The 26,928-nt window shown below is 35.9% G+C and overlaps 1 protein-coding gene across 11 annotated transcripts in view; it reads right to left on the minus strand.

Moving 5' to 3' along the window:
• KIF21A (kinesin family member 21A) overlaps nt 1-26,928 on the minus strand; it is a 163,136-nt gene that overhangs the window by 62,175 nt on the left and 74,033 nt on the right. For all 11 annotated transcript variants that reach the window (XM_026502108.4, XM_026502104.4, XM_026502107.4 and 8 more), the window contains exons 2-9: nt 11,145-11,367; nt 10,837-11,019; nt 9,303-9,452; nt 8,459-8,593; nt 7,519-7,686; nt 5,597-5,712; nt 907-1,102; nt 319-508 (exon numbers count right to left, since the gene is read on the minus strand). In XM_026502108.4, the coding sequence (XP_026357893.2) occupies nt 319-508; nt 907-1,102; nt 5,597-5,712; nt 7,519-7,686; nt 8,459-8,593; nt 9,303-9,452; nt 10,837-11,019; nt 11,145-11,367 (1,361 nt within the window). The remainder of the gene's footprint in view (nt 1-318; nt 509-906; nt 1,103-5,596; nt 5,713-7,518; nt 7,687-8,458; nt 8,594-9,302; nt 9,453-10,836; nt 11,020-11,144; nt 11,368-26,928) is intronic.

Here is a 26,928-nt window from a genome sequence, read left to right on the forward strand (position 1 = left end):
TTAAAACTTCAACAAAACAGAATCAGAGAAAAAAAGTTATAGAAACAAAACAATAATGCTTTGAAACACAATTCATACAGCAGATTTCCTACCCTTAGCTATATAAGCAGACAATAAAATAATATTACAAATGCAAAGGCCACATTTTGTTTCTTCAAGAATGTATTATTTATAAATTACTTAACTTAAAATCACAGACTGTATATATACACAGATTGATTATTTCTACTTCAAATATTCCAGGTAATTCATGAACACGAAGAATGTTCTCTGTCCTCCAAGTGTTAATCCCTCACTCATCCCACCTTACACACATACCTGCTCTGGCAAGAACCTGGTTGGCTTGATCACTAACAAGCTGTGTGATTCTGGTCCTCAGTGCATCAACTGTCTCTTGCATGGCTTTAATTCTTACACGCAGGTTATTATTTTCAGTCTGCAGCATAGCATTCTCATGAAACATGTCATTGATGCTTTCCACACCCTCCTCGTCAATTATTCTTTTACCCTAGGAAAGGAAAATAGTTCCCTGTTTGCTAAAGGGTCTTAAATATACAGGAGTTTTGTTTAAGGATACTACACCTCTACAACAAAAAACCCTTCTGTTTTCGTAGCCTCAAAGCAAAAGAGATCTTTTTCCCTCTACTACATCCCTCTGTGGTGTATGTGTCACTGAAGAAAGTGACTAAGGAAGCCCTTTTGAAACAAGAGGTGGTCAGGTTGATAGACTGAACAATATTAAAGGTTACCCACAAGGAAAACTAGAGAATTCTATCTTCAAAAGGAAGGAAGCCGCTGTTTGGACAGACAAGAGACTCTGGACACATGTACGTATAAGCCATCACAAAGACATCACTGTCTTCACAAGACGCACCACAAAATGCAAAGTCAAACCCATTCACTCACGGTTTTGTACTCCATGAGCTCCATCTGAAGCCGTGTGATCTCACCACGAAGTGCATTGATTTGCTGACTAGCTCTGTCCTGATTGACCATCACCTTGTTCTTGATATTTCTAGCTCGATTGGCATATTTCAAGGTATTTAAGGTTTCCATAAAATCTCTGTCTGAAGGGCTAACACATGCTATCATGATTGTTTGGCTGAAAGTTAAAAAGCATAATTAGGTTTACAGAAAAAAGCAAGTAAAACACTGAAATAAGCATTTTTAATATCCTGCCTTTTGAAGAGTATTTTATCTTCAAGATACTAAAAGACTGATACTACCAATTTAAAAATAAAAGCAAATTTAAAAGTCCCCATGCTTTAAGACTATCTTTAGGAAAAAGATTTTTACTTAGGTGAAATTGGGGAAAATCAAATTATATTATCCTTCTTTTACCCCTAATACTTAGAGAAAGTACAAGTGCATATATTTATTTCTCACCTCTTTACAAAATATTTCTGAAGCAATGCAAACAAATAATTCTAGAATTTAATCTATCCATAAGAATGACCAACTATTCAAAAATCACTTCTTTCATTACCTACTTAATATTTCAGGATTTTACATTTTTCTTCTTTTTAATTACTTGTAACCTGATTTTTTTAAGACTTTATTTATTTGACAGAGAGAGCGAGACAGCGAGAGAGACAGCACAAGCTAGGCAGGGAGCCTGACGTAGGGCTCAATCCCAGGACCCTGAAATCATGACCTGAGCCGAAGGCAGATGCTTAACCGACTGAGCCACCCAGGTGCCCTACCTGTATCCTGATTTTTTATGTCAGCAAAGAAATTTACAAAAAATTCTATCAGAACAAGAAGAATTATTTAGTAAATCCACATGTTTTATAATAAAAACCTCATCTGTGACTGAGTGGTCAAATTTCCTGAGTTTTGGGCCAGATTACACAGATAAAAATGGGAAACAGGGGCGCCTGGGTGGCTCAGTCGTTAAGCGTCTGCCTTTGGCTCAGGGCGTGATCCCAGAGTCCTGGGATTGAGCCCCACATCAGGCTCATCCACTGGGAGCCTGCTTCTTCTTCTCCTGCTCCCCCTGCCTGTGTTCCTTTTCTCACTGGCTGTCTCTCTCTCTGTCAAATAAATAAAATCTTTAAAAAAAAAAAAAAAAGGAAAACAGTACTTTATGGTCAAGATGAATTGCTTTGACAACCAAAGAATAGGATAGTGAAATGCTTAGTATGCCCCAGCTATTCTGTCTGTCAATGAAACAGACATGGAGATTATAATCAGCACTTACACACTAGTTAGAAAATGTACGGGAACTGCAATTAAAGAGCTAATTTACCCACCCTGGTAGGAATTTCATACCCATCAATTCTAACCTGTAGCCTCCTGGCCTCCTAACGTGTAGCCTCCAGGTGGCATGATAGTCCGTGCCACCTTCCCCCAAAAATCTCAACACAGCACTCATAGTAACCCTTTTAAAAGGGGTCCCATTCCACCCATCTTTAACCCTTAACAATGCTTGTCCATCTGTATTTACTCTTAGTATTATCCAAGACTCAACACAGGTACCATCTAGTCCAAGAATTCAGCCATCGATTTGCCTACTCTCTTTCTTTTCCTCATATCCTTTATGTATCTCTTCTTTGTTGATATTATTATTATTATATTAAAATTGTATAGACCCCCAACTCTTAGACCCTGAACTCCTAGAGGATAAGGATCATCAAGGTTCATTCATTAATATACTTTGTATAACACAATATTGGGATCTAGTAGGTCATTAGTAATTGTGCTGTGTGTCACGTATACATAATATTTACTTATTAGAGATGAGAAAGTTAAAATAATTCATGAAGAGGCACCTGGGTAGCTCAGTCAGTACTTCAGCTCAGGTTACGATCTCAGGATCCTGGGATCAAGCCCCGCATAAAAGGGCTCTCTGCTCAACAGGGAATTTGCTCGTCCCTCTCCTTCTGCCTCTGCCCCTGTCCCCTGCTTGTGCTGTCTCTCTCTCAAATAAATAAAATCTTAAAAAAAAAATAATTCATGCATCTCTAGCTCTCTCTTTTGATGAAGAAAATAAAGTAATCAAGTTAAGAGTGATGGTTACGGACACTGATTCAAGAACGGGACTACTCAAAGTGTAGCCCCCATTTTGGTGAGAGTCTAATATTTGTTACACGTTCACAATAAGTACAGAAATTGAGAGTAAGCATTTTACACTTTACAACATTTGAACTTGCTGTAATCAATGATCTCATCTCATTGAATGTAGTACAGAGCAGTTCAAGTGTTTTCAAACTTACCTGGGAAGTCACAAATGGTCAAGCTGAGTATAGTCATGCACAGTATTAACCCACCACAAATTGGGGAGTGGGGTAGAAGAACCTGCCCTTCACAATATTTTGAGAAGCATTGGGATCAAGTGCTTAAGGAGATGGTGAAAGTCAGGAATGAGAGGAGCTAAGATTTATTGTATAGGGAAAAGATCACGTATTAAATAAAATCCCAAAGATACGAATTTCAAGAATGGCTGTATTTATGAAAACTTCAAAGAAAACATTAAAGCTGTTTACTTTTAAAGTTTATATAAGACCACAATTCTGTTTTAAAGGAAACCATATCACGTAATAGGTTATTATAGTATATATCTTATATATTATTTATTATGTTATATCATGTATCATATTATATCATACATTAGGGAGGAAATACATCACAATGTTAACAGTAATTACTTGTAGGAAACAGAAATATAATTGATTTTTACCTGTGCTTTACATTTTTCTGTCTTTTTCAGAATTTTTGCTATAAATTTGTTGTAATGTTATATTAAACATTACAAATTTATGAAAGCCAGTTTGGTTAAGAAAATAAAAGTCACTAAGTTATGCACATAATAGATACAGTTTATTTCCGATAATATCTTTTATCTAACTTTTTTTTTAAGATTTTATTTATTTATTTGACAGAGTGAGAGAGCACGAGCAGGGGGAGCAGCAGAGGGAGAAGCAGACTCCCCACTGAGCAGGGTCTCCATCCCAGGACCCTGAGATCACAACCTGAGCCTAAGGCAGACACCCAACGACTGAGCCATGCAGGCACCCCCTAATTTTTCTTTTAATAGTAATTTGTACAGACTTTACAATACAAAGGTATTCTGTTCTCTAAGGGTTATACAAAGTATAATGCTTTTGAAGTAGAAGTTCAATTTCAAAATTTTAAGCAGGAATTGAGACTCACTAAGGATGGGATTAGAAGAGGTTTTTTTTTTGCTGAAGAGTTACCACTCAGTAAGGAAATGAATAAGGAACATCTGAGACTGTAGCCAATCTCAATTTAGCTATAGCCAATCTGAAACTCCAGAGGAATTCAAGACCCACAGTGCAAATATCTTAGACTGCTTATAGGGCAAGCAAACTTTCAGAACCATTAAAGTACTCAAAAGTATTAAAACTTGTAAGGGGAGGACATTTATCATCTCTGCTTTGTTTTATAGTTAAGAAATAAATATAGGAAAGATCTACAATTTAGCAAACTTGAAAAATTTATATTTGGCTTAAAAAACAAAAATTGGTCTCATTATAGGAAGACCCAGATTGATACTAAAGGTCAGCATGAAAATATAGAGGAGAAGAAATATGCAACAATGCAAGCAATATTGTACCTATACACAGAATGTGCTTAAAGAATGAGTGAAGACAATGCAAACTTTACATAAAAGGAAGAAATATAAAAATAATTGAGTTACAGTTGAATTCTGTAAAACAAAACTTTACTCCTAAATCTAAATATATTTTATATTATCAAAATTCTTTGAATAGTTGTTCAAAAAAGGAATTCATGTTGATGTTTACAAAAAGGAATGCATTACCAAAAGAATGAGTTTAGCTGATGAAATAGATCAGAATTATCTGAAGTATGGAAAAAAGAATATCAGTGATATTGGCAAAGTTAATAAACAGCAAACATCCTATATTTCATTCAATTGATATTAAAAAGAAAGTTTTTCCATATGTAAAAAACTGTTACATTTTAGGAGACTTTGGGGTGCCTGGGTGGCTCAGTCCGTTACGTCTGCCTTCAGCTCAGGTTGTGATTTCAGGGTCCTGGGATGGAGCCCCATGTCCGCTCCTTGCTCAGCAGAGAGTCTGCTCCCCCCCACCCCACCCCCGCCATGCTAATGCATGCTCTCTCTCTCTTTCTGTCTCAAATAAATAAATAAAATCTTAAAAAAAAAATTTAGGAGACTTTGTAAAAAGCATCAATATTTCATTACCCTGTAATTACTTAGAAGACAGCATGTATTTTTCAACAAAATTTTATTAGGCATCTGCTATGTGCCAAGCACTTACAGCAGAAATTGTGATATAGTAGAAAAAGTACATGCTATGAAATTCACTTATAAGCTAAGTGACTCTGAATACATTACTTAACCTCTCTGGATTTCAATTTCCTTATCTGTAAAATAGAAACAACACCACCTACAACAGGGATGTATTAAGGATTTTGTGAAATAATCACATACAAAAGGACTCACACATTTTAGGTACTTAAAAATTATTAGTCCCTCATTTATTAATTTGCTTTATAATAAAAAAGTTCTTATAAATCACTTCACAAATTTACTTTAAAATTAATGAGTACGTGAAATTCAGGAATATGGAGGATAATCACTTATGCATACCTATTACCCCCAAGGGAATCCTGTAGCAGTCTCGTCAGCTTAGAATCTCTATAGGGAACATGGGTGGCCCTCTTGCTCTTATCTCCCAACGCACTTATTACATTGCCAAGTGCCAACTGATAGAGAGAGAGAAAGAGAAGGAAGTAATAAAGTTTTAGTAATTATAATACTCTTAAATAAAAAGGCTTATAAAGAATAAATTGGAGACATGATAGAATTGAGAACGTTTGGTTTTGTTTCACATTTGTATTTTGAAATATGAAGTATACTTCAAAGTCTTTTTAACTACTAAAAACTGACACTACTCAAAATTTAGTACCATAATACACCCATAACTCACAAGTATCTAAACTTCTATTCAGAGATTTTCTTTAAAAATAGAAATGTGATAAAATAGGCACCATCTAACCATCCCTAGAATTATCAGAGCATCAGGTTGTATCCTCAGAAAATTGTCAACTGAGGTTTCAAATTCTTCTCAACTCAATGAAGAAATAAAATCTGTAGGCAGTTTAACAAAGTCATGAAACTTTCTTATAGCAATATAGCTTCCTTATGGAAAAACAAAACCTTCTTTAACCATAATAAAAATACCAGTATGATTTCTCTGAACAAGGTGTTCCTAACACAAGTATATCTTTAGAAATACAATGAATATGTGCTATTCATCCAGTATTTAAAAAGTAGGTCAAATTACAGAAGTCTCTAGTCAGTCCTCCTGACACTCCTACGGTTTTTCCTACCACACTGAACTGGCACCTACAGCATAAGCACTAACCTAGACCTTGGTCAGTAATGCAAACAGCTAAAACCATGTCTTTGTCAGGACCAACGGATCCTGCAGAGACCGACATCAGCATCACATTGTGTCTTAGTTGTCCTTCTCCAGAGAAGCTTCAGTTTTAATCACTGGCCACACTGAAACTTTACCAAATGGACCTGAACATGTTTCAGTGGCTTCAACAAGAAAACAGATCAATGGCTTTTGTTTTTTCCTGACAGCACAAATGGAAATTCCACTGTGATTTTATCTTCTAAGAAATTCAGATCAATACGCAATGTCTAGGATCCAGGTCACTCCCTTTAACACAATATTGAACCATAGCATAAGCATCAAGATGGGTGTTGGAGTTGGGAAGTCTGGCTCTCTCTACTCAGCCTTGGTTGTTAATTTCCACACCAAAAAAGTTACAATCATCTAGGAGCAGATACTGGGCAATAGTAAAATAGGACCATCTGATTAGAGTCCCCAGCTCTAGGAAGGGAGGGTGGAAAGCAACGCAGAAAACACAACCCTGATGCTATTTGCATCACAGAAATTTAAGGATGCCATTACTTTTATGCAGGAACAAATGTCCAATTTTATAATGAAGTCAATAGGAAAAGGTTTATTATACAAAAACTTGCCCTAAAACTTTCTCTTCCATATAATGAAAGCATTAATTATACTAGCAAACGCAAGGTGTTTTGCAATCAAAAACACCACTAGGTGGCATGGTATTAAAATTAACTCTTAATATAATACATGAAAATTCTCATTTTAAAACAATCATTACTTTTTTAAAAATTGGCTGTAATTCCCAAAATAAAATGATTGTCATAAAATGTTATCAAAATAACCTAATTTGAAAGTTGTCTCATGAAATATTTAATATTAAATGCTGATTTTGACAATTTATTTTTAAAGGTGGGCAGAATTCTTAAAATCATTTCTACTATATATATTATTTTATGCATATATCATAAAATTTAATCCAACTAAATTTATACACATGTAAAAATTTGCAATGTTTTAAAGAAAGAAAGCCTATAATGTGCATTACTCCTAAGTTTATAAGTTTACTATAACTTTCATTTCTCAGCTCAGCACATGAAGGATTTCCACTTGGGTATTATGTATTACAAAAGGGAAAAGGACATACAAGCCCACAGTTGATGGAAATGCCTTCTTTCGCCCTCTCGCCTGTAGCTCCAGTACGCTTCAGTCTTTCTGATCCTGCCAGATCAACAAAATGAAACTTTGCAGTCAAGGTTTCAAATTCATTCAGCTGTGATGATTCAGAAATCACCTTATTATCAATCGCATTTTCCTGCAGTTGAAGGAAATAACCAAAAATATTTTATTAATGTGACACTAAATATCCTCAAACCCCAACTTGCCCTCATTATACATATATTAAATAATTAAATATAAATATATTTTAATACATATAATATTCAAAAATAGGCAAGTAGCCAAATAAATGTAAATGTAAAAAAGTCTACTGGCAATAAGCTTATTAGACAAAGGTAGAAAGAAGCTTGCCAGTCAGAAACCAGCTGTCATCAACTGAGGCTTTGCTTACGTTGATGAAAAGAAACCTGTAAGGCACAGAGTCTTCAAAGCAAAGGGTCTCGGGTAACTATATCCGTCACCATCAAGCCACAGCTTGCTTTCTGGCTGCTGCAGACACATATCCATTTTTTAATTTCAAAATCTTACATAGTTGGCCAGCTTCAGTTTAAATATAATCAGAAGCATCTCATTAGGAAAAGGAATGATTAGCCAAACTAAATTTGGCTTAAATGTACTGTCCTGGGATTTATGTGGATTCTTAGGAAAATGAAGCTGACAAGTGTAAGAAATTAGAACTGGGTGGCTCAATCGGCTAAGTGTCTGCTTCAGCTCAGGTCATGATCCCAGAGTCCTGCATCGGGCTCCCTGCTCAGCTACATAAATAAATAAAATCTTGAAAAGAAGGAAAAGAAAAGAAAAGAAAAGAAAAGAAAAGAAAAGAAAAGAAAGAAGGAAGGAAGGAAGGAAGGAAGGAAGGAAGGAAGGAAGGAAGGAAGGAAAGAAAGAAATTAGAACTAAAAACTCACAGCATCTATTTGTGGACACATTCTGGTTTGACACAAATGAATGGTAAAAATGGCATGTGAACGAGAGCTCTGAACATTCATCTGGGTACTAGCTGTGGTCCGGGATAAAGCACCCAGCTTCAAACACTGCATCATCTGGAAAAGGAAAAGAAAGATTTTACTTGAGCAATATTTAAACAAGACACCATACAATCAGAAATCTAAGCTAATGGTCAAAACCTACCATATTAGGGAGATATAAAAGATGTGGATTTTCATATTATTTGTTACAGGCACTTTCTGAGCTGAACTTCTCAGTATAATAGTGTATTATTTTTTTAATAGGAGAAAACACTGAGATTCCATTGTTTGTCATTTGCTGACATTTGCAGCTTCCATTCCAAAACTGTTAACAGTAGAACACTTGGGAACAAACTGAGCAACTTGAATTGCTGGGGCCCTTCTGTATATCTTCTCTTGAAATACTTTTCTATAAGTTTTCTTAATAGTTTCCCTTTAGGAACCATGGTATTATCCTACATATGTGACAGCAAAAGGAACAAAAGGATTGGGGTCTCATCCTTCACCTTCAATGATCTCTCTTTCTCTAGCTGTGAAAGAAAACTATACATACATTGCCTTAGATTCTTTTCATGCTATGATAAATGTACTGACTTTATCATAGCCCTGACATTGTAGATAATAAAATCCTGATATAAAAAAAATGGGGAAAGAAGACAAGATTTTAACTCCATATTACATATGAGAATACAAATCTCATTCTTGATCTTAAGCAAACTATCAGTAAAGCTGATTATTAAATAAAGCCAAATATGCTCTATTTTAACTTTAACATAAATGTCACCTCTGATTCTGTATTCACAGTACGTGTTGTGACTCCCACAGTATAAATTCCTCCAGCTGAATCTTCATGAATTCTTATATTTGATTTTTTATTTTTTGCATCAATATCACGAGTGGTATCAAATAAGTCAAGGACCTCTTCATTATATAGCTATCAAAAAGAATTATTATAAGCTTAATTTTAGCAGAAACTGCCTCATGGCTATTAACAAAAATTGCATATTATCTTTCAAACATATCTTAAAACATCTTCAAAATAACATATTTCTTTAAAATAACACATAAAAATGAATGATACAATTATTATTACAAATACAAATAAATGCCAGATTTCTTTGTAAGAGTAAGAACAGTAAATGACTTAATCATGACTAATGTGCTGGAAACTAGCTAAAATGATCTGTTAATCATTTATAAGAGATAAACAAATATTTACAAATATAAGTAAACTCAGAAATACCAAATGCAGACAAATCCAAAGCTTAGGGAAGATTTTAAGAAATTTTACTACTTCAGCAAAAAATATTTCCTATTGTCCCACAACCTTTCTTAATGCATCTAAAAATTAATACTTAGTATTTTTCCAAGGTCAGCAATGATATTAGTGTTTCTGTATCAATACTGGCAAAGAAGATTACACCTTAGAAGAGAATGCAGACACCTATTTTTCTATCAATAGCTTGAAGTCACAATGCCTAACAACGTTTGGATGGTGAAAGGGAAGGCAGAAGAACACTGTTTCTTTTCTTTTTTCACCACTAATTAACTTTCTTTTGGTAAGAAGTACATAGCTACATTATTCTTAGTTTTTACTAAATTGGGATGTCCCTTAAAATCAGCAGTAAGATAACTGATGTTAATTTGAATTAAGTTTTCTATTTTGTGCTATATAATGCCAAACAAACTATTTCATCAATGATTAAAATGATTAGTTCAGGCAATCCAAGCTAGAACTAGACTAGAACACTCTTTGGACCAAGCACCCAGAATTATAACGCTGCCATCCACCTAACTGCAATATTGCTCAAATCCCAGATGTCCCCTTACTGTCATGTTCCTCCCACCAGACCAGACTGCCCTAAATTAATCCAAACCTGCCCCAACCTTTGGACATTGCATAAAACATAGGCCTATCCTTGTAGCAATACCAGCTTCTGCAGCCCAGTTAGTGCTACTACAGCCTCAATCCTATTATTCCGCACATCTTCCCTCCTTAGCTGCTGAGTTCCCAGATCTTTGTAAGCCTGACTACATTACAACAGTAATTATAAGATGGAGTCTGAAATAAACATTAATTATTTTACTCTATGGACTCTGGTCAAGTGTTTATAATTTTTAATACCAACAAGAAAGAGTATTTATTACTTATTATCTATTGTTACCATGACCTATTACCTAAAATTAATTTACTCAAATGTTACTTATTAAGCACTAAGTGCCAAATACTATACTAGAAACTGGCAGTATAAAATCATAAGGGTTACGGTTTTAAGGATAAGATATAAAGGAAACTAATGATACAATTATACTATTACCTCTAAGAATTGGGCGTTCACTTTAAAATCTGGAGGAGGAAGCCCATTTTTAATTGCAGTGTGTTTTTTTTCTTCAATACTCTTGAAAAGGTGTTTAACAGCACGAGAGATAATACCCTGTTCTTCCTCAATGATGTTAACATCAAATCCTGTTCCCATTGTATATGTTTTGCCAGCTCCAGTCTGAATAAAAGAACAAAGAAAAATGCATGCTTGATATTAATAAGTTCAAGAAACAAAAATAAAAGTGCAAGTGAACTGACACTTCTGAAAAGTTACAGCTTCTATGAAAATAATTTGGTACTTACTTGTCCATAGGCAAAAACCGTAGCATTGTATCCTTCAAAACAACCTTCTATCAGTTTTTCTATACATTGAGTGTAGATCTGCTCTTGCTGAGATTCAATGTCAAACACATAATCAAAAGTAAAAGCTTTATCTTTCCCTAGGAAGACCTGAGGTTCTCCTGGTGTGACAGATGTACAAATATGGCATCCTTCAATCTTCTCTTTGGCAAGCTGTGGTCTTATTCTGTGAGAAATAATTGGAAAAAATAAAATAAAATGAATGGAAAAAACTGAAAAACACAAAACTTAAAAATTCCTCACCAAATCTTTTTAAAACACTACGTAATCTACTACTGCCTCTTCAGTTGTAAAGTTTAAATAAATTAAATTATACTGAGTCAATTTGACAATCCCAAAAATCATGAACAAGAATAAAATTAATCTTGAATACTTTTGTGGGTGAATGCTTTTCTACAACTCTAACAAGTTAAAGAGTCAGTTAAAATTAATTCTGCCATCAAAATGCTGTTTGTTGTTATTTTTGTTTTAAGTTTCTTCTCTTTATTTCCAGGGAAGACAATAACCAAAAGTGAGAAATTAAGGACATAATATTTATCTTGATGCCCCTGACTTGCCTTTTTTGCAAATTCCTCACCAATGGTTTCCAAACTTGTTTAAGCATATCCTTCTGTCAGCTTAACATCTTGAAGCACACTCTCATAATATATATGTATATGTATTCATTATAAATGATATGCACATACTCTATTGATGTGTCATGTATTATGATATACACAAAAGCAGAATTTTGTAAAGAAAGAAATTAAAAATATATACAAAGAGAAGTTCCAATATTTTCCCTCCAAAACCCAGTAAATCAACATGCATACCTCCTAGGGTGTCCTCTCTCTACTTGGAAAACCACAGCATTATACCCACCCTACATCCAACCCCCATCTACTCCAGATTCTCATACTTTCCTCTTCTGCTTCTCTTCCTGATCAAGGCCTATTTTTAAAGAAGGAAAGTAAATATGGTGATATGTTGCTAACAGAACGAACCAAAATCTGGTCCTATTCTATTTAATCTATAAAAAGACTATGCTGGGGCACCTGGTTGGCTCAGTCGGTTAAGCATCTGACTCTTGATTTCGGCTCAGGTCATGATCTTGGTGTCGTTAGATCAAGCCCTGCATCTAGTCCCACTTTACACCAAGCCCTGTGGCCCCAGAGGGCTCCACACTTGGCAAGGAGTCTGCTTGGATTCTTTCCCTCTGCCCCTCCTCGCAGCACCCCCTTGCACTTGTGCATCACACGTGAGCTCCCTCTCTCTCAAATAAATAAATAAAATATTTAAGAAAAAAAAGGGCTATGCTAGACATACACCTCACTGACTTACTGTACCTAGGTTTTTTAAAAGGTTCCTATTTTGGGGACGCCTGGGTGGCTCAGATGGTTAAGCATCTGCCTGGGGCTCAGGTCATGATCTCTCAGGGTCCTGGGATCAAGCCCCATGTTTGGCTTCCAGCTCAGGGGGGGAGTCCACTTCTCCCTCTCCGTCTGGCCTCCCCCCTTGCTTGTGCTCTCTGTCTCTCTCTCTCTCTCTCAAATAAATAAAATCTTTAAAAATAAATAAATAAATAAATAATTCCTATTTGCCATGAAGAAGGAGAAGCAGTCTAAGGAAGAAAGTAAGACAACCAGTGACAGAAAACATAAATGATAAAGACAGACCAAAGAAAGGATTTTAAAAGAATCTGGTCCCAAATTCTTATTTTTCAAGATCTGAGTTTTTCTTTTTTTTTTAATGGGGTCAATAGAAGTGGAATGAGTTCATCAATTTATTAGAGATAAAACCAAACCTAAGACCAGATTGCCTGACTTTTAACCCTTCCAGGTTCATCAGGATGGAAGGTCAATGGAAGGATAGGAAAGATAATACTGAGAAGGGACTGAATTTCTGCAACCCTGGTTATCTAAAATTGAATTCTATACTACCAAAAAAATGTGTTAGGTAAACAATATATTTATTTATGCAATTTTTTCTTTCCTCTGTGATAATGATATTTTTCTTTTATCAAGTCTTCAATTTCACTTGTTTGTTTTAATGAAACACAATAATCAATGTGGAGCTGGCTAGGTACTGTGGAAAGAGCAATAAAGTGGCCATTAGGAGACCTGGGTTTCACTACTTCTGTCACTCCACAGGTACCATACAGTCTTCTCTCAGAGCTCCAATTTCCTCACCTGTGGACAGAAACCATAATTTCCAAGGTCCTTTTAGATCTAACACTATTTGACTGCAGGATACTGTATTTTAAAAAGGGGGAAAGGAAAATAATATTTATATACTGTTATAAAAATAAAATGATATAACAAATAAAATAAAGGGTTTCTTATAAGAAGCCACAACCATGGACTATAGAAAGAGCTAATGGCAGTAGTAGCTTTGGCTTTCTCGCTCCACGTTTTCTTGAGGAGTAAGTGGTCTTTCTCAAAATGAATATTCTCTTCCTTCCAAACTCCTTTTTTCCTATCTCACTTCATCCAATCATGGGGTGGAAACCATAACAAAATTCCCATCCTCCTCGGGAGAGTCACCGTCCCGACTGCTGCCAAGCTAGAAACAGGAGAGTCAACCTCAATTACTCCCTTTTCCCTATTCCATCTACTTAATTGATCTCCAAGAGCTATTATTATCTCTGAAATAGTTCAAGAGCCCACCAATCTCTTTCCTTCCCCTTTAACACCACCATTATTTCTTACTTGGATTATTCCAAGTCTCCTCACTAGCCTGTCTGTGCCAATTCTTGTCCCCACCAATCTGTTCCATACACTGCAATATCAGTGATATTCATAAAATATGAAGTTGATCAGGTCACTACCTTGCTTAAAATCCTTCAGTACATCTCTAAATCCCTCTGCAGTCTCTCCTCTGGCCATGCTTCCTTCATCTTTGAAATAAAGAATTTTGGTTGTTCATGGTGGCAGTTGTGATGGATTATTTTTAAACAGTTTCACTAATTAGCTATGCTCTCTCTAGCCTCTATACCTTCAAATATACTGCCCTCTTTCCCTGGACACTCTTCCCCACCCTCTCAATTCCTAATTCCTTTTCCAGCCTGAACATCTCATGTTTTCAGTCTCTATTTAGATTTCACTTCTTCAGAATGCTCTAGCTAACTCTTTGCATTCCAACATAAAATCATATCTTTTCTCTCTCTACTTCATGCCCCCAGGATTCTGCTCTCTCCCTTCTTTAGAGCTGCACCGTGAAGCTTAACAAATCCCATATAATTAAACAGATAAAAATAAACTCAAACTGTCTAAATGAAAATGAGCACCGGTCTACTGTTTGAAATCAGTGTCTCATTAATTTTAAGGAAATTATTATAACCATAGGCTAACTTATTTGGCTATTAAGATTATTTCTAATTTCATTTTAACATAACAAAGAAAAAGTAGATGCTATTTGAATTGCAGATATGACAGCCAATTTTAGAATGCCAATGTCATTCAGAATTTAATCTCCCAACCTCTATTCATCTGATTATTATCCTTGCTGATGGCAAGGAGGATTGTGTTTGAAGCATGATGATGAGCAATTCCACCCGTTTGCATGGGCGGGGAGAGAGAGAGGCTTTAAAAACCAGCAGGATGGGCGGAACCCATTTCAACTGGATCCAGGCAGTGGTAGCTTCCCAACAGGTCAGAGAAACTCCCACCTAGAAGAGGATGGTCTCCTGTACATGCAGATAACTGGAGATTGACTATATTTCAAAGGCTAGAGATATATTCATTCACCTTTATAATTCCCCTTCAAAAATTAGTATTTTAAACTCTATAATTCCCTAAATTTATACCCAAGAATTCTCACATGGAAGTTCTAACCCAAGCCATTCAACTGCTTTAATAATGTGAAGAATTTGAAATTTACCCAGCTACAAACCTCAATTTCAAAACTATAATTTAAAATTATATATAGACAAACTATATCAGTCCTACTGGGAAATAACAGACTAAAAATAGAATCTCAAAAAAATAATAAAAATAAAAATAGAATCTGACATTTATGACTCTAAATATTTTGAAATACCTTCTTTCTTAGTATTTTTATGTAAAAATAAGAACATTAAACATATTCATCTAATCCCAACACTAAGAAAGAATCAGTGTTAACATTTCAGTTAACATTAACACTAAGAAATAATAAGACCTTCCAGGTTTTTCAAACTGTGTCATCATTTAAGTAGATATATAAATTGCTTCTTAAAGAAAAACATTTATGCATAAAACTTATGTCATAAATATTTAGGATAAGATATTCCAATATTTCCTAGCAATATTATGATAAAGGCCAACAATCACATGGATTCTGTCTATAATACTAATTTGCTAATACAGATTATCTCTATTTAGGGTTTTTTTTTTTTTTTAAATGTTACATTGAGGGGCGCCTGGGTGGCACAGCGGTTAAGCGTCTGCCTTCGGCTCAGGGCGTGATCCCGGCGTTATGGGATCGAGCCCCACATCAGGCTCCTCTGCTATGAGCCTGCTTCTTCCTCTCCCACTCCCCCTGCTTGTGTTCCCTCTCTCGCTGGCTGTCTCTATCTCTGTCGAATAAATAAATAAAATCTTTAAAAAAAAATAAAAATAAAAAAATGTTACATTGAAAATGAATGTAGGCTGGGTGAGGCCATTATGGAAAAGAGTGACAGTTGTGCTAGAGAATGTGCTTTTTTTCTCAGCATGAGGTACAGCTTTTTATCCCTTTGTGGACCATTGACCAATGGGTGGGTCTGAACAGGAAAACCCATGGAGAGCCGTACCAAGAAGAAAAGAAGAAGAAGAAGAAGAAGAAGAAGAAGAAGAAGAAGAAGAAGAAGAAGAAGAAGAAGAAGGAGAAAGGGAAGAAAGAAAAGAAAAGAAAAGAAAAGAAAAGAAAAGAAAAGAAAAGAAAAGAAAAGAAAAGAAATCTGTTGTATCTAGTTTGCAAAGACTGAAGGCTTGAAACAGAATATGATTGAAGCTGTTCGTTATTCAGTTTTAAGATAAAAATACATGAACAAATATCTCCATTTTCTCATGTCTAAATCTTTCCCTTGACATATAGCTAGTTAGTTTCTGCTCTCACACACTACTGAAACTGCTCAGAAAGAGGCACCAAAGAAGCACTTTTCATTTCCAACTAAGTGGACCTTTTTTAGTCTTCATCCTATCTGACCTCTTTTCAAAAGCATTTGACCGTATTTATAACCTGTAGGGGAGGAAAAAACCTTTTTCCTCTATCCTCTTAGGTTCTCCTGGCTGTGGTCCTGTAAATTAGACTGATGAAAGACAGACTAACAAAGGAAAAACAAACAGAAGTTTGTTCACATGTACATCATGCATACACATGGGAATACTCAGTGATGAGTAACTCAAAGATTGGTTAGAACCTGGACTTACATAGCATATTAACAAAAGGAAAAAGGACTTAGTTTCTAGAACAGCAAACAGTGGGAAGGTAAACATAAGGAGAAACTAAAGGAAGATAAGTGCTAGTTAGTAAAGTTTGTTATGTAGGTTCCTCCATTTTCATTCTAGAGACTAACTTCTGTACTTCCCAGTCCAGAAGGGAGGGGAAACACCTTTACAAATTTACGTCCTGCTTTTAGACAAATAGGAAGAGGCAGAGATCTTTATATCTGTTTTTATTTAAAAAAAAAATGCCTTCCACTCAAATAATCCTTATATCAAAATGGCATATTTGGGGGAGGCATATTCTGCTACCCTTCATACACCATATTTCTCAATTCTTATCTGCAGTTGGCTTTTGTGACATCACTTTTTTTAATTGATTCTGATTTCTGAACCAATCTTTTCCTTTAAACCTCATATGCCAACTTGCCTTAAAATGTCAGTGTTTTCTCCCCAAAATGTCCTAATTATTTAACATGGTATCTAACATTTTCCTAATCTGTATTCTACCTGTCATTCCATTTTCAAATCTAGTTATATCCAGCTACGCCAAACCACTGATCATTTCTTGATCACTTTGTATCGTTTCATTCACCATGCAAATGCATGTGGTTTTCCCTCTACTTGGAATGCCAAGCCTCCATCCTTGCATAAAAACCTCTTTGTAATTTTTCAAGACCTAACCCAAACATCTGTACCTTTATAAAGCTTTCCCTGACTACCCCAAGCTTGAATTAATCTATGCAATTTGTACATGGTGTTAGAATGGTAGCTAACAAATTGAATTCTTATTGCTCTACTAGCAAATGAATTCTTTGAGAACAGGGAACAGATCTTATCCAATCATAAAACAAAGTAATTCAACATTTACTAACTGAATCCTATAAACTGCTCGAGTTAAGGGGGGTAACAGTCCAATACTGGGCATGTGATTATCACAATAATCTAACTTTGCTCCATCATTTTACTCTGTTACTAGAAACCTGACTTTGAATAATTATTTGACCATCCTGTGTCTCAAGTTTTTAACCTATAAGATGGGGAGCCTGGATTTAAGATTTAATATTCCTAAGATCCTTTCTAATTTCAAATTATATTTTAATTATTCCTTTAAGAAAGCAAACTCCTTACTTAAAAGAATTATCAATAAACAATCTTTTTTTTTCCTATACCCACCATTAGTTACATGACTTGTTCCTTATTTTTTCATGGTTCCTATCATTCCCTTCAATTTTTATAGCAAATGTAACTGTGCCATAGGAACAAGGAACTTCATTTATAAAAACATAACCACAGCTCCTTGCAGTGGCAGTAGCTAGTGAAGATGAGAGGAGATTTGGAGACTGAGACCAGTAACTTTCTTAAGTTGGGCCCTGTTTTCTGTTCTCTGCCTTCATAATAACAATAACTGGTTTTAGTAAATGAGTATATCAAATAAGCCAAGAGTGTTCCAAGATGTCCTGGATAGGACCAAAAAATAAGAAGACAAATATATGGGGGTAGAACTGGGGGGCTTATAGCTACTACCTGTTCAGCTAGAGTTTTAGTCATCAAACTCAAAATAATTGAGTTTTAGTCATCAAACTAAAAAAAAATGAGTTTTTAAAGTTTAATTCTGCCACATGCTGTTGGAAGAGGCAATCCACCTTGAGACCTGAGCATCCCTGCACATTCTTGCTGGATATGCCAAGAACACAAGACCCTGACTGCTCTTTTTAAGGATCATTTCTCAAAGTTGCATTTGCTGCAAGCAACCTTTAGGGATAATGTCTTCTACCTGACAAAGAGCTAGCTTGCTTCTGTCTACTATAAAATCAGTGAATCCCCAGTTCAGTGTTTTTCAATGCCCTACTACTTGCACAGCACCCATAGAATTGGCCCACCTGCATTGCCTCCATGGATTGGAGGAAGAGAGGAATTGGGAAGCAGTTCAAATCATCATGAAGCTTACAATGCTTTGTCTCTAACTCAAGAAACTTGTGGCTTCTGCCACTATACATGAAAAGAGTAACAGACTAGCTTATTAACTTGTAAAGTGGGTAAAATCTCAGACTTTTCCTAGGTCTTAACATACTAACTATGAAGTTTGGCAAGTCACTCTCTTAGCCTCAGTTTCCTTATCTATAAAATGGTAATATTATGACTGCAATATCCACATCACAGAATGTTGAACAAAGGAGATAGTATGTGGCAATAAAAGTCTATGTAGGTATAAAGTGTTATTGTTGCTACAGCACCACTTGAAAATTCTCTAAGTCAGTTCCTTTATAAGGCACTTTTATCATCTTAACTCCACTTGAGCCTCCCAACATGGTATGTATGATTTATTCGTAGGCTCCCCAGACTATTGCCACATTTTTCAAAACACACTTCAGATGCCCTGAGTCTTTAGAACAACTAAATGTAGAACTATTAATGAGGAATAGAAGTATAATATAACAATGAACACTACATAGATATGTAAGTGTACATATACATATAAATATACAAATATATATTGCCATGCAAAGATCATCAAGCTGAATAATGTTACACCTCCATTTGCAATGACAAGTCATAACCCTAAAGTTAACCTTTTCATAGCAATAAATAACCAAGCCTCATTATCCCTCTATTCATACTAAAACAGAGTACAACAGCAACCAAAATGGGAAGTTTTATCCCTTTCAGTATTACCATCATTTTTACTATCTCCATATAACCAATAAAGAAATTTCACTCAGAAAGGAAGAGAATGAAGTTCCTAAGTAACAGGTTCTTTTAAAAAGGGGAAATAAATCATTATGATAAACATTGTCCTTATTCTGATTTAAATTTGATTAAATGCTAGTGACAAGAATGTTGACAAATAACTAATCAATGATTTATAGTTACTAAAGGGATGCTGATTTAAGTAAATAAACACATGCCATTATAATTTATACCCTCCTAGGACTTGTGCAGTCACCAGTTGTTTTTCTTTTCCCCCTAAATTATAAGAGTAACACTAACATCACTCATTAACCTAAGTCCAAACATGCTGGAATCAAACCTATATTTTTATTTTTTTCTTTCAATATTTTATTTAAATTCAAGTTAATTTTAAAAAATTCAAGTTAGTTAACATATAGTATAGTATTAGTTTCAGGGGTAGAATTTCGTGATTCATCACTTACCTATGACACCCAGTACTCATCACAACAAGTGCCCCCCCTCAATGCTTATTACCCATTTAAGTTATCCACCCACCCACCACCCCTCCAACAACCCTCAGTTTGTTCCCTATAGTTAAGAGTCTCTTATGGTTTGCCTTCCTCTGTTTTTATCTTATTTTATTTTTCCTTTCTTTCCCTCTGTTCATCTTTTTCTTTTTTAAGATTTTATTTATTTAATTGACAGAGAGTATACAAGCAGGGGGAGCAACAGAGGGAGAGGGAGAAGCAAGCTCCCCGCCAAGCAGGGAGCCTGATGCGGGGCACAATCCCAGGACCCTGGGATCATGACCTGAGCTGAAGGCAGATGCTTAACTGACTGAGCCACCCAGGCAGCCCTCTCCTATGTTCATCTGTTTTGTTTCTTAAATTCCACATATGAGTGAAATCATATGGTATTTGTCTTTCTCTGACTGACTGATTTTGGTTAGCATAATATCCTCTAGTCCCATCCAAACCCGTATTTTTAAACACATGTAGTTTTTAAGTACCTTCCAGACTTTCTCTTACACCCTCACTTCTCCTATCCCTGTCTCTGTTTTATTCAAGGCAACATGAGAAAGAAACCTTTCTTTTCCTAATTGATCCAGATATTTTTATTTTTCCCCATAAACAGAAAGGAAATAACAAACAAATGTCTTCCTTTTTGCATTTGGCCATTGTTAATCTCTTATTCTGTTAGAATACACTGTTGTCCCTAACCTACAGTTTTAAAAATGTGACAAATCTTTCCATTACCTAAATGTCTTTGTAAAAGGTCTCTTCTTTTTTTTGCTTGAGTTATTCTGATCTCATCCCCCACGAGATTGTGGTAGTTCTCCAGTTTACTCAATAATCTGACCTGATTCCCACTTTGTGTAGTTCTGTTACTTACAGCTATCTGTAACTAGCCCACTTGGCACCTTGTTAACACCTTTGTTCTTCTTATACACCAATAAATCTTTTCCCTTGTCAGATCCTTTGCCCTTTTTTTTTCTCATTTGTCAGTGTTTTGGATGATCATTATATTGGATGCTACTTACTAGCGTTCAATTTGATATCTTACTGTTAATTTTATCTTACTAATTTCTTCCCTTCCATTTCTTAAAAAGTAGGACAGCTATCACATTGCCACCACAAATGAGCCACCAGAGTTTCTGGTCCCTTTTTTGATCCTCCCCTAGTTCATTCCAGTTAGCAGACACACATTAAGGAAGGATCTACCCTACTTTAACCCTCTATCTTTTGTTCTAGAAGAGAGTTTCTGACACATCATAGGAACTCGTAGACCATTTGTGGCCTTGCTGAATTGTTTTCTTAAGAACTCAGGCATGGCATAAATAATAAGTAACATAGGTCTACAAAAAGAAATTCCCCTTCCTGAAATGGATCTTTAATTACAGTGATGATTGATGGGAAGAAAGGTATTTCTCCAAGACACTCAAGAAAGAAACACACCTCGGTAATTCCATTAAAGAGATTAATTATGTAAAAATTAAGAACAATAAAATGCAGCAGTGCGTACCTGGGACCAGGAAGTACACACTTTTATGAAGGGAAGAGATGGAGAGAAGTTCACTTTTTAATCCATTAATGACGAACCACTTTTAAAAATTACTCAGAAATCCCATCCTAATCTGTATAATTAGCTTTCTATCCTACAGCCTTCATCTCTGTGTGGTCCACCTGACTCAAGTTTATTCTCACTCAGGAACACCAAAAGATATGCATTGATGTTTGTGCTGCGATTCCTAGACTAACCTACTCGGTCTTTGGCTTGTAACACCACTTAGGAAAACAAAGATTTATTTCCCTCAAGTACAGTTCCCCACTGGCTAATTAGGGAAAGGAAAGTAGGGGGAAAAGAATGATGGGACACCGGCTTCCTCTGACTTCCACTCCCATGTCTCATACTTTCTCATCCCCATAATTCAACTAAGGATTCAGTACATTGAAAGAAATACTCTCTTAAGTGAGGAAACTACTACCTTTCATAGGGGGTATCCTCTACATCACTGTAATTAATACTTTTAGAAACCCTGGGTTTTCTTCTTTAGCCTCTCTCCCCAAAAATAGGAAAACTTCTACTCCAAAAAACTGAGAGAATAAGGAAAAGGGGTATGTTAAGTGATGACATGACCCATTCACCTACTGTCTGAAGTGGTCATCAAATTTCTGTTGTTGCTGGTGGCTGTACATGGTGGCATGTCTATAACCCAAGACCATCAGAAAACCTCACTGAGTCAATAAATCCTTACTAAATGTCAATGTGTAAAGCAAGGACTTTAAAAACAAAGACCTTGAGAAAGGTAGCCATGGGAGACAGAAAAAAAAACACAAAACAAAACGAAGAGCCAGAAGAAAATTAAGTATGTGTTCAGTATGGAATATTATGTATAAAGGAGAAATGGAATAAAGATTAGTCAAGGAGAATAGGATAGTTACAGGAAAAGCTTCAGCAGGAAATTATATTTGACCTAGATTTTGAAAGGTGATTAGAATCTTCCAGGCAGAGAAGAGAGTAAAGGTCAGTTCAGGCAAAGATAAATGAAGTGCATTTGTTCCTGGTTGTAACACAGTTCTTTAAGGACAAGCACTAAGATAATAAAAGTTGCTAGAATTTAGGAATGTATTATGAATGTTATGACACCGTGTAAGCAGGCATCCCAGTCAAAACATTATTCTCTAAAATGAACACTGTAGTCTCTGCAAGATGAAAGATACCACACAAAAGCCATATTGGATCTCTGCAAAATTCTTTTCATTTTTCTCCTGCAGATTGATTCTTCACCCATTTTCACCATACCCTGGGCCTTAGGAGACTGAACTTCATGAGCTACAACAATGGGCTCCCTTCCCTTAGGCTTCCAGTAGGGATTTGCAAGGGGAGCTGCCAGTAAGACATTGTACAGTAGGAATGAGGTCAAGGTATTTCCTCCTGATTCCTTCCCTGCCAGGTCCTATGGGTGGGCCATGTACCTTTACCAAAGGCCACAACTCCTATCAGGACATCTACATCAGTAGGTTTCCCCCCACCGTTACTCATAGCAGAGTACTGCTTTATCCCTGAGAGTCTCCTTAATGTAGTCCATCCTCTACCATACTTTCCCCAATCATTTTGCCTGAAGATATCATCTGTTTCCTGCCAAGATCCTGACCAATCAGGATTAGTCTCTGAAAATGGCAACAACCCTTTTTAAGTACTACTACTGTGAAACCATCCCCTACACTCCCAGTCCTGATACAAATATTGACCTAGAATATAGAGCTGCCAAGGTCCCTACAATTCTCCAGCCCTTCACAAGCAAGTCACTCACCCAATCTCTTTCCTCGGAAGAACTGGGGGTTGAGATATATGTAACGGATTTTAAATATGTAACATGTAATAACACAAAGTTTAAAAAGCATTATCTTTGAATTACCTTTGAACGTTATCTTACAGAATCAGTTTTTTATTTTTTATTTTATTTTTTGAAGATTTTATTCATTAATTAATTAATTTATTTATTATTTATTTGTCAGAGAGAGACAGAGAGAGAGCACAAGCAGGGGGAGCAGCAGACAGACAGATAAACAGGCAGAGGGAAAAGCAGGCTCCCTGCTGAGCAAGGAGCCTGATTCAGGACTTGATCCCAAGACCCTGATCCCGAGATCATGACCTGAGCTGAAGGCAGGCACTCAACTGACTGAGCCACCCAGGCATCCTCAGACTTAGTTTTTTAAATTTAATCTTACAATTTAAAAGATTTAATTAACACTTCAGTTTTGTTTTTAAAACTTGAAGAAAAGGTGGAAGATGACTCAAAAGGTAAGACTGAAGAGAAAAGGCAATCTCAGAATCAGGGTTGTGATAACCAGATAATATTTCAACTCTCATTCTGAGATCATTAAGTTTCTATCTCTCTCATTGTATTCCACCCAATTATATACAGAATTTTCAAGAATCTTACTAAAAAGTTCTTTCTAAATGAAACCATACATGTTTCTGGGGAAAAAAAGAGAATCTCCTTCTATGCTTTAATAACTGTATGTGTATGAAACTATTTCATCATGAGAAAAACTGTATTATGACTATAATGACAGCAATACATCCTCAATCCAAGGTGTATATTATTTGTGTTTACAATCATTCTGTGGAAGGGAAAAAGACTTGTCACTTCAGCTCTGCTTCTTACAAACAGAAATAATATTTTATCAAGTGTAAATGATGTACAAATTAAGATTCTGGTTCTCGGGGCACCTGACTGGCTTAGTTGGTAGAGCATGCAACTCTTGATCTCAGGGTCATGAGTTCAAGCCCCATGTTGGGCATAGTTTACTTAAAAAAAAGATTCTGGTTCTAAACTAATGAACATAAGTGGTTGATACCAATTTTTACTATCAAGAAAAAGTCCTATCACGAACACAAAAATAAGCCATAATTCTATCATCTCCCAAGAAATCCAAAGTGACAGGTCAAAGCCAAGACAAGGAACACATATATTTTTGTAAGGAAAGTGTGGTAGGTAGAATTTTAATATGATCCCAATGAACCACATCCATATATAATTCCTGCCCCTTCAGTGTGATGGAAACTATGAATATGAAGGGATATCACTTCCAATTCATTTACTAGCTAACTGATACGGAGTTAATCAAAGAGAAATCATCGTGGGTGGGCCTAATCTAATCAGAAGGTGAAACATCAAAGAGACAGGCTCCTGCTGGAACACAGGAAGGAACACAAATAATCATGTCATCAACTGTCTACGGAGAACGCTTTTAGGAGGTGATGCTTTTAGGAGGTGAGAAACCAGACTACCATTAGCAAGAAAATGGGACCTCAATTGTACAACCACAAAGAACTGAATTCTGCCCCAGCCTGAATAAGCTTAGAAGAAGACATGAGCCCCAAAAGAGGACTGCACCCCTGACTGACACCTTCATTACAGCCTTATTAGACCTGAGCAGAGAATCCAGCTAAGCTGTGATTAGAATCTGGATCCATAGAAACTGAGGTATAATAAACATGTTATTTTAAGTTGCTAAATCTGTAATAATTTGTTAGATAGCAACAGAACACTAATATAGAAGGATACCTTATACTCTTTCCTACACTAAATTCTATTGCTTTAGGATTGTAATCATTAAAACTACTGCTTATGCTATTTTTAAGGTTCGGAATAGTCAGATGGGTGACATCCGGCATATTACAATGATAATTATAAATAAGTCAAAGAAGTCTCATTCATGATACCATTAATATATCTGCCCTTTTGGAGAAAAAAAAGAACTCATCCCATTTCTAAGTTACAATTCTCTGTGTTTCTTTAAGCTTAATTTTTTTACTTCAGAATCTCTGAATCAAATGTTTGACAATATCCTGTATTTCCTCTAAGTCTTAAAATAAAAATAAGTGCTGCTAAGTATAAGGAAAAATAACTCCAAATAGAAACATGGTTTCCCTCCAAGTATAATATTCTCTGACCTTCAATTCAGAAACAATTATAAGACAATAGTTACAATAAGGACTTTATACTCTCTATGCTTCTTTTTTTTCTTTTTTCTTTAAATTCTATTTAATTATCATATTTATATTAATAGCTTCAAAGGTAGAATTTAGTGATTTGTCAGTCGCATATAACACCCAGCACTCATTCCATCAAGTGCCCTCCTTAATGCCCATCAGCCAATTATCCCATCCCCCACCCACCTCCCCTCTCTATGCTTCTTAGATGATGGTTAACCTGAGTTTCCACAGTTCTCTTTCTGTTTATGTTTTCTACTACAAAATTGGGATACTTTTCTCCCAGTAGTGGCCATTATTGCCTATGAGCACAAACTACAACATGGAAAGAGAATAGGTTATGCCCTATGGCAGGCTGAACGAGAAGTAAGGGGTGAAAAGCCAAAGAATTTAAGCAACTTGTAGACACTAGAAAAAGCAGAGATTCTCCTCTTGAGCCCTCAGAAGGACTGCAGTCCTACCAAACCATTTTAGGACTTCTGATCTCCAGAACTAGAAGATAATATATTTGTGGGGTTTTTTTAAGATTTTATTTTTTAAGTAATCTCTACACCCAACATGGGGCTCAAACTCACAACCCTGAGATCAAGAGTTTCATGCTTCACCAACTGAGCCAGCCAGGCACCCCATTTGTGTTTTTTTCAGCCACTGAATTTGTGGTAGTTTGTTACAGCAGCAACATGAAACTAGTATGTGGCCTTTAGCTTCATATAAACAGTCTAGTCCTAACATGAGTCATAGTTAAGGAGACCATAAAATTTTAGTGTCCAAACCAGGATACTTTTGAAAGTGAAAGGAGCACTACTAATAATCATACTAGGACAACAGTCATAAATTAGGACTGTACTAGGAAAACTGACATTTATGATCAGCCTAGTCATGGTTCACTCATAGCAGGGAATTCAGTCAAATTTTAGAGGTGTACACTTTGCCTTAAAACGAGGAAAATCTTTTTAACCACTAATTCATCAAAAAAACAGATGGATTGCCTTAGGAGGTAGGGAGGTACCCACAATGTCTACTGACAATAGACAAGATAGTACAGGTTCTCAAACCTGTACATGGAAGAATCACCTGGTATGTTTCAGTGTGTTTATTCTGTTATGTTTTTCATTCATATTGTAAGTCCCACCCAAGATGTGTTGAATCAGAATTTCCAAAGGTGGGGAGCCCAGAACCTATATTTTTAATTAAATTTCCAAGTGATTCTAACACAATGCTAACCTAGCACCAAACTTTGGGAGCAATGATGAGCAGCGATATTTATATTTTATTTGGTAGTAGACCTTCTCACCCTAGGGTTCTCATACACACACACATCATAATGCCATTCCTTCTACCACATACTTTTCTCCCAAACACAATCTTAGTCTTAAAGCCCAATATGAAAAACATATAAAAATGAAGTCACTCCTACTAGAGGTACCCCAGGGATTCCTCACCTCTAGGCTCCCCATCCACAGGAGCCACTAAGGCTCCTCCATGAACTCTGGGGCTCCTTTGAGAATAGGCCTATGAAAGCAAAGCCCCCACGTCATTGGAAGTAAGCAGTTTCAAGGTGTCATCGTTTGTTATAACTACTCAGAAGCAACTGTCTTTTAAAATTATGTATTTGGAGTTGGTCTCTAATATATGAAGTTTGGTTTTGTCATCCAACTTTGTAATAAATT

This window comes from Ursus arctos, unplaced genomic scaffold (assembly GCF_023065955.2).
Source record: "Ursus arctos isolate Adak ecotype North America unplaced genomic scaffold, UrsArc2.0 scaffold_26, whole genome shotgun sequence".
NCBI classification, from domain to species: domain Eukaryota; kingdom Metazoa; phylum Chordata; class Mammalia; order Carnivora; family Ursidae; genus Ursus; species Ursus arctos.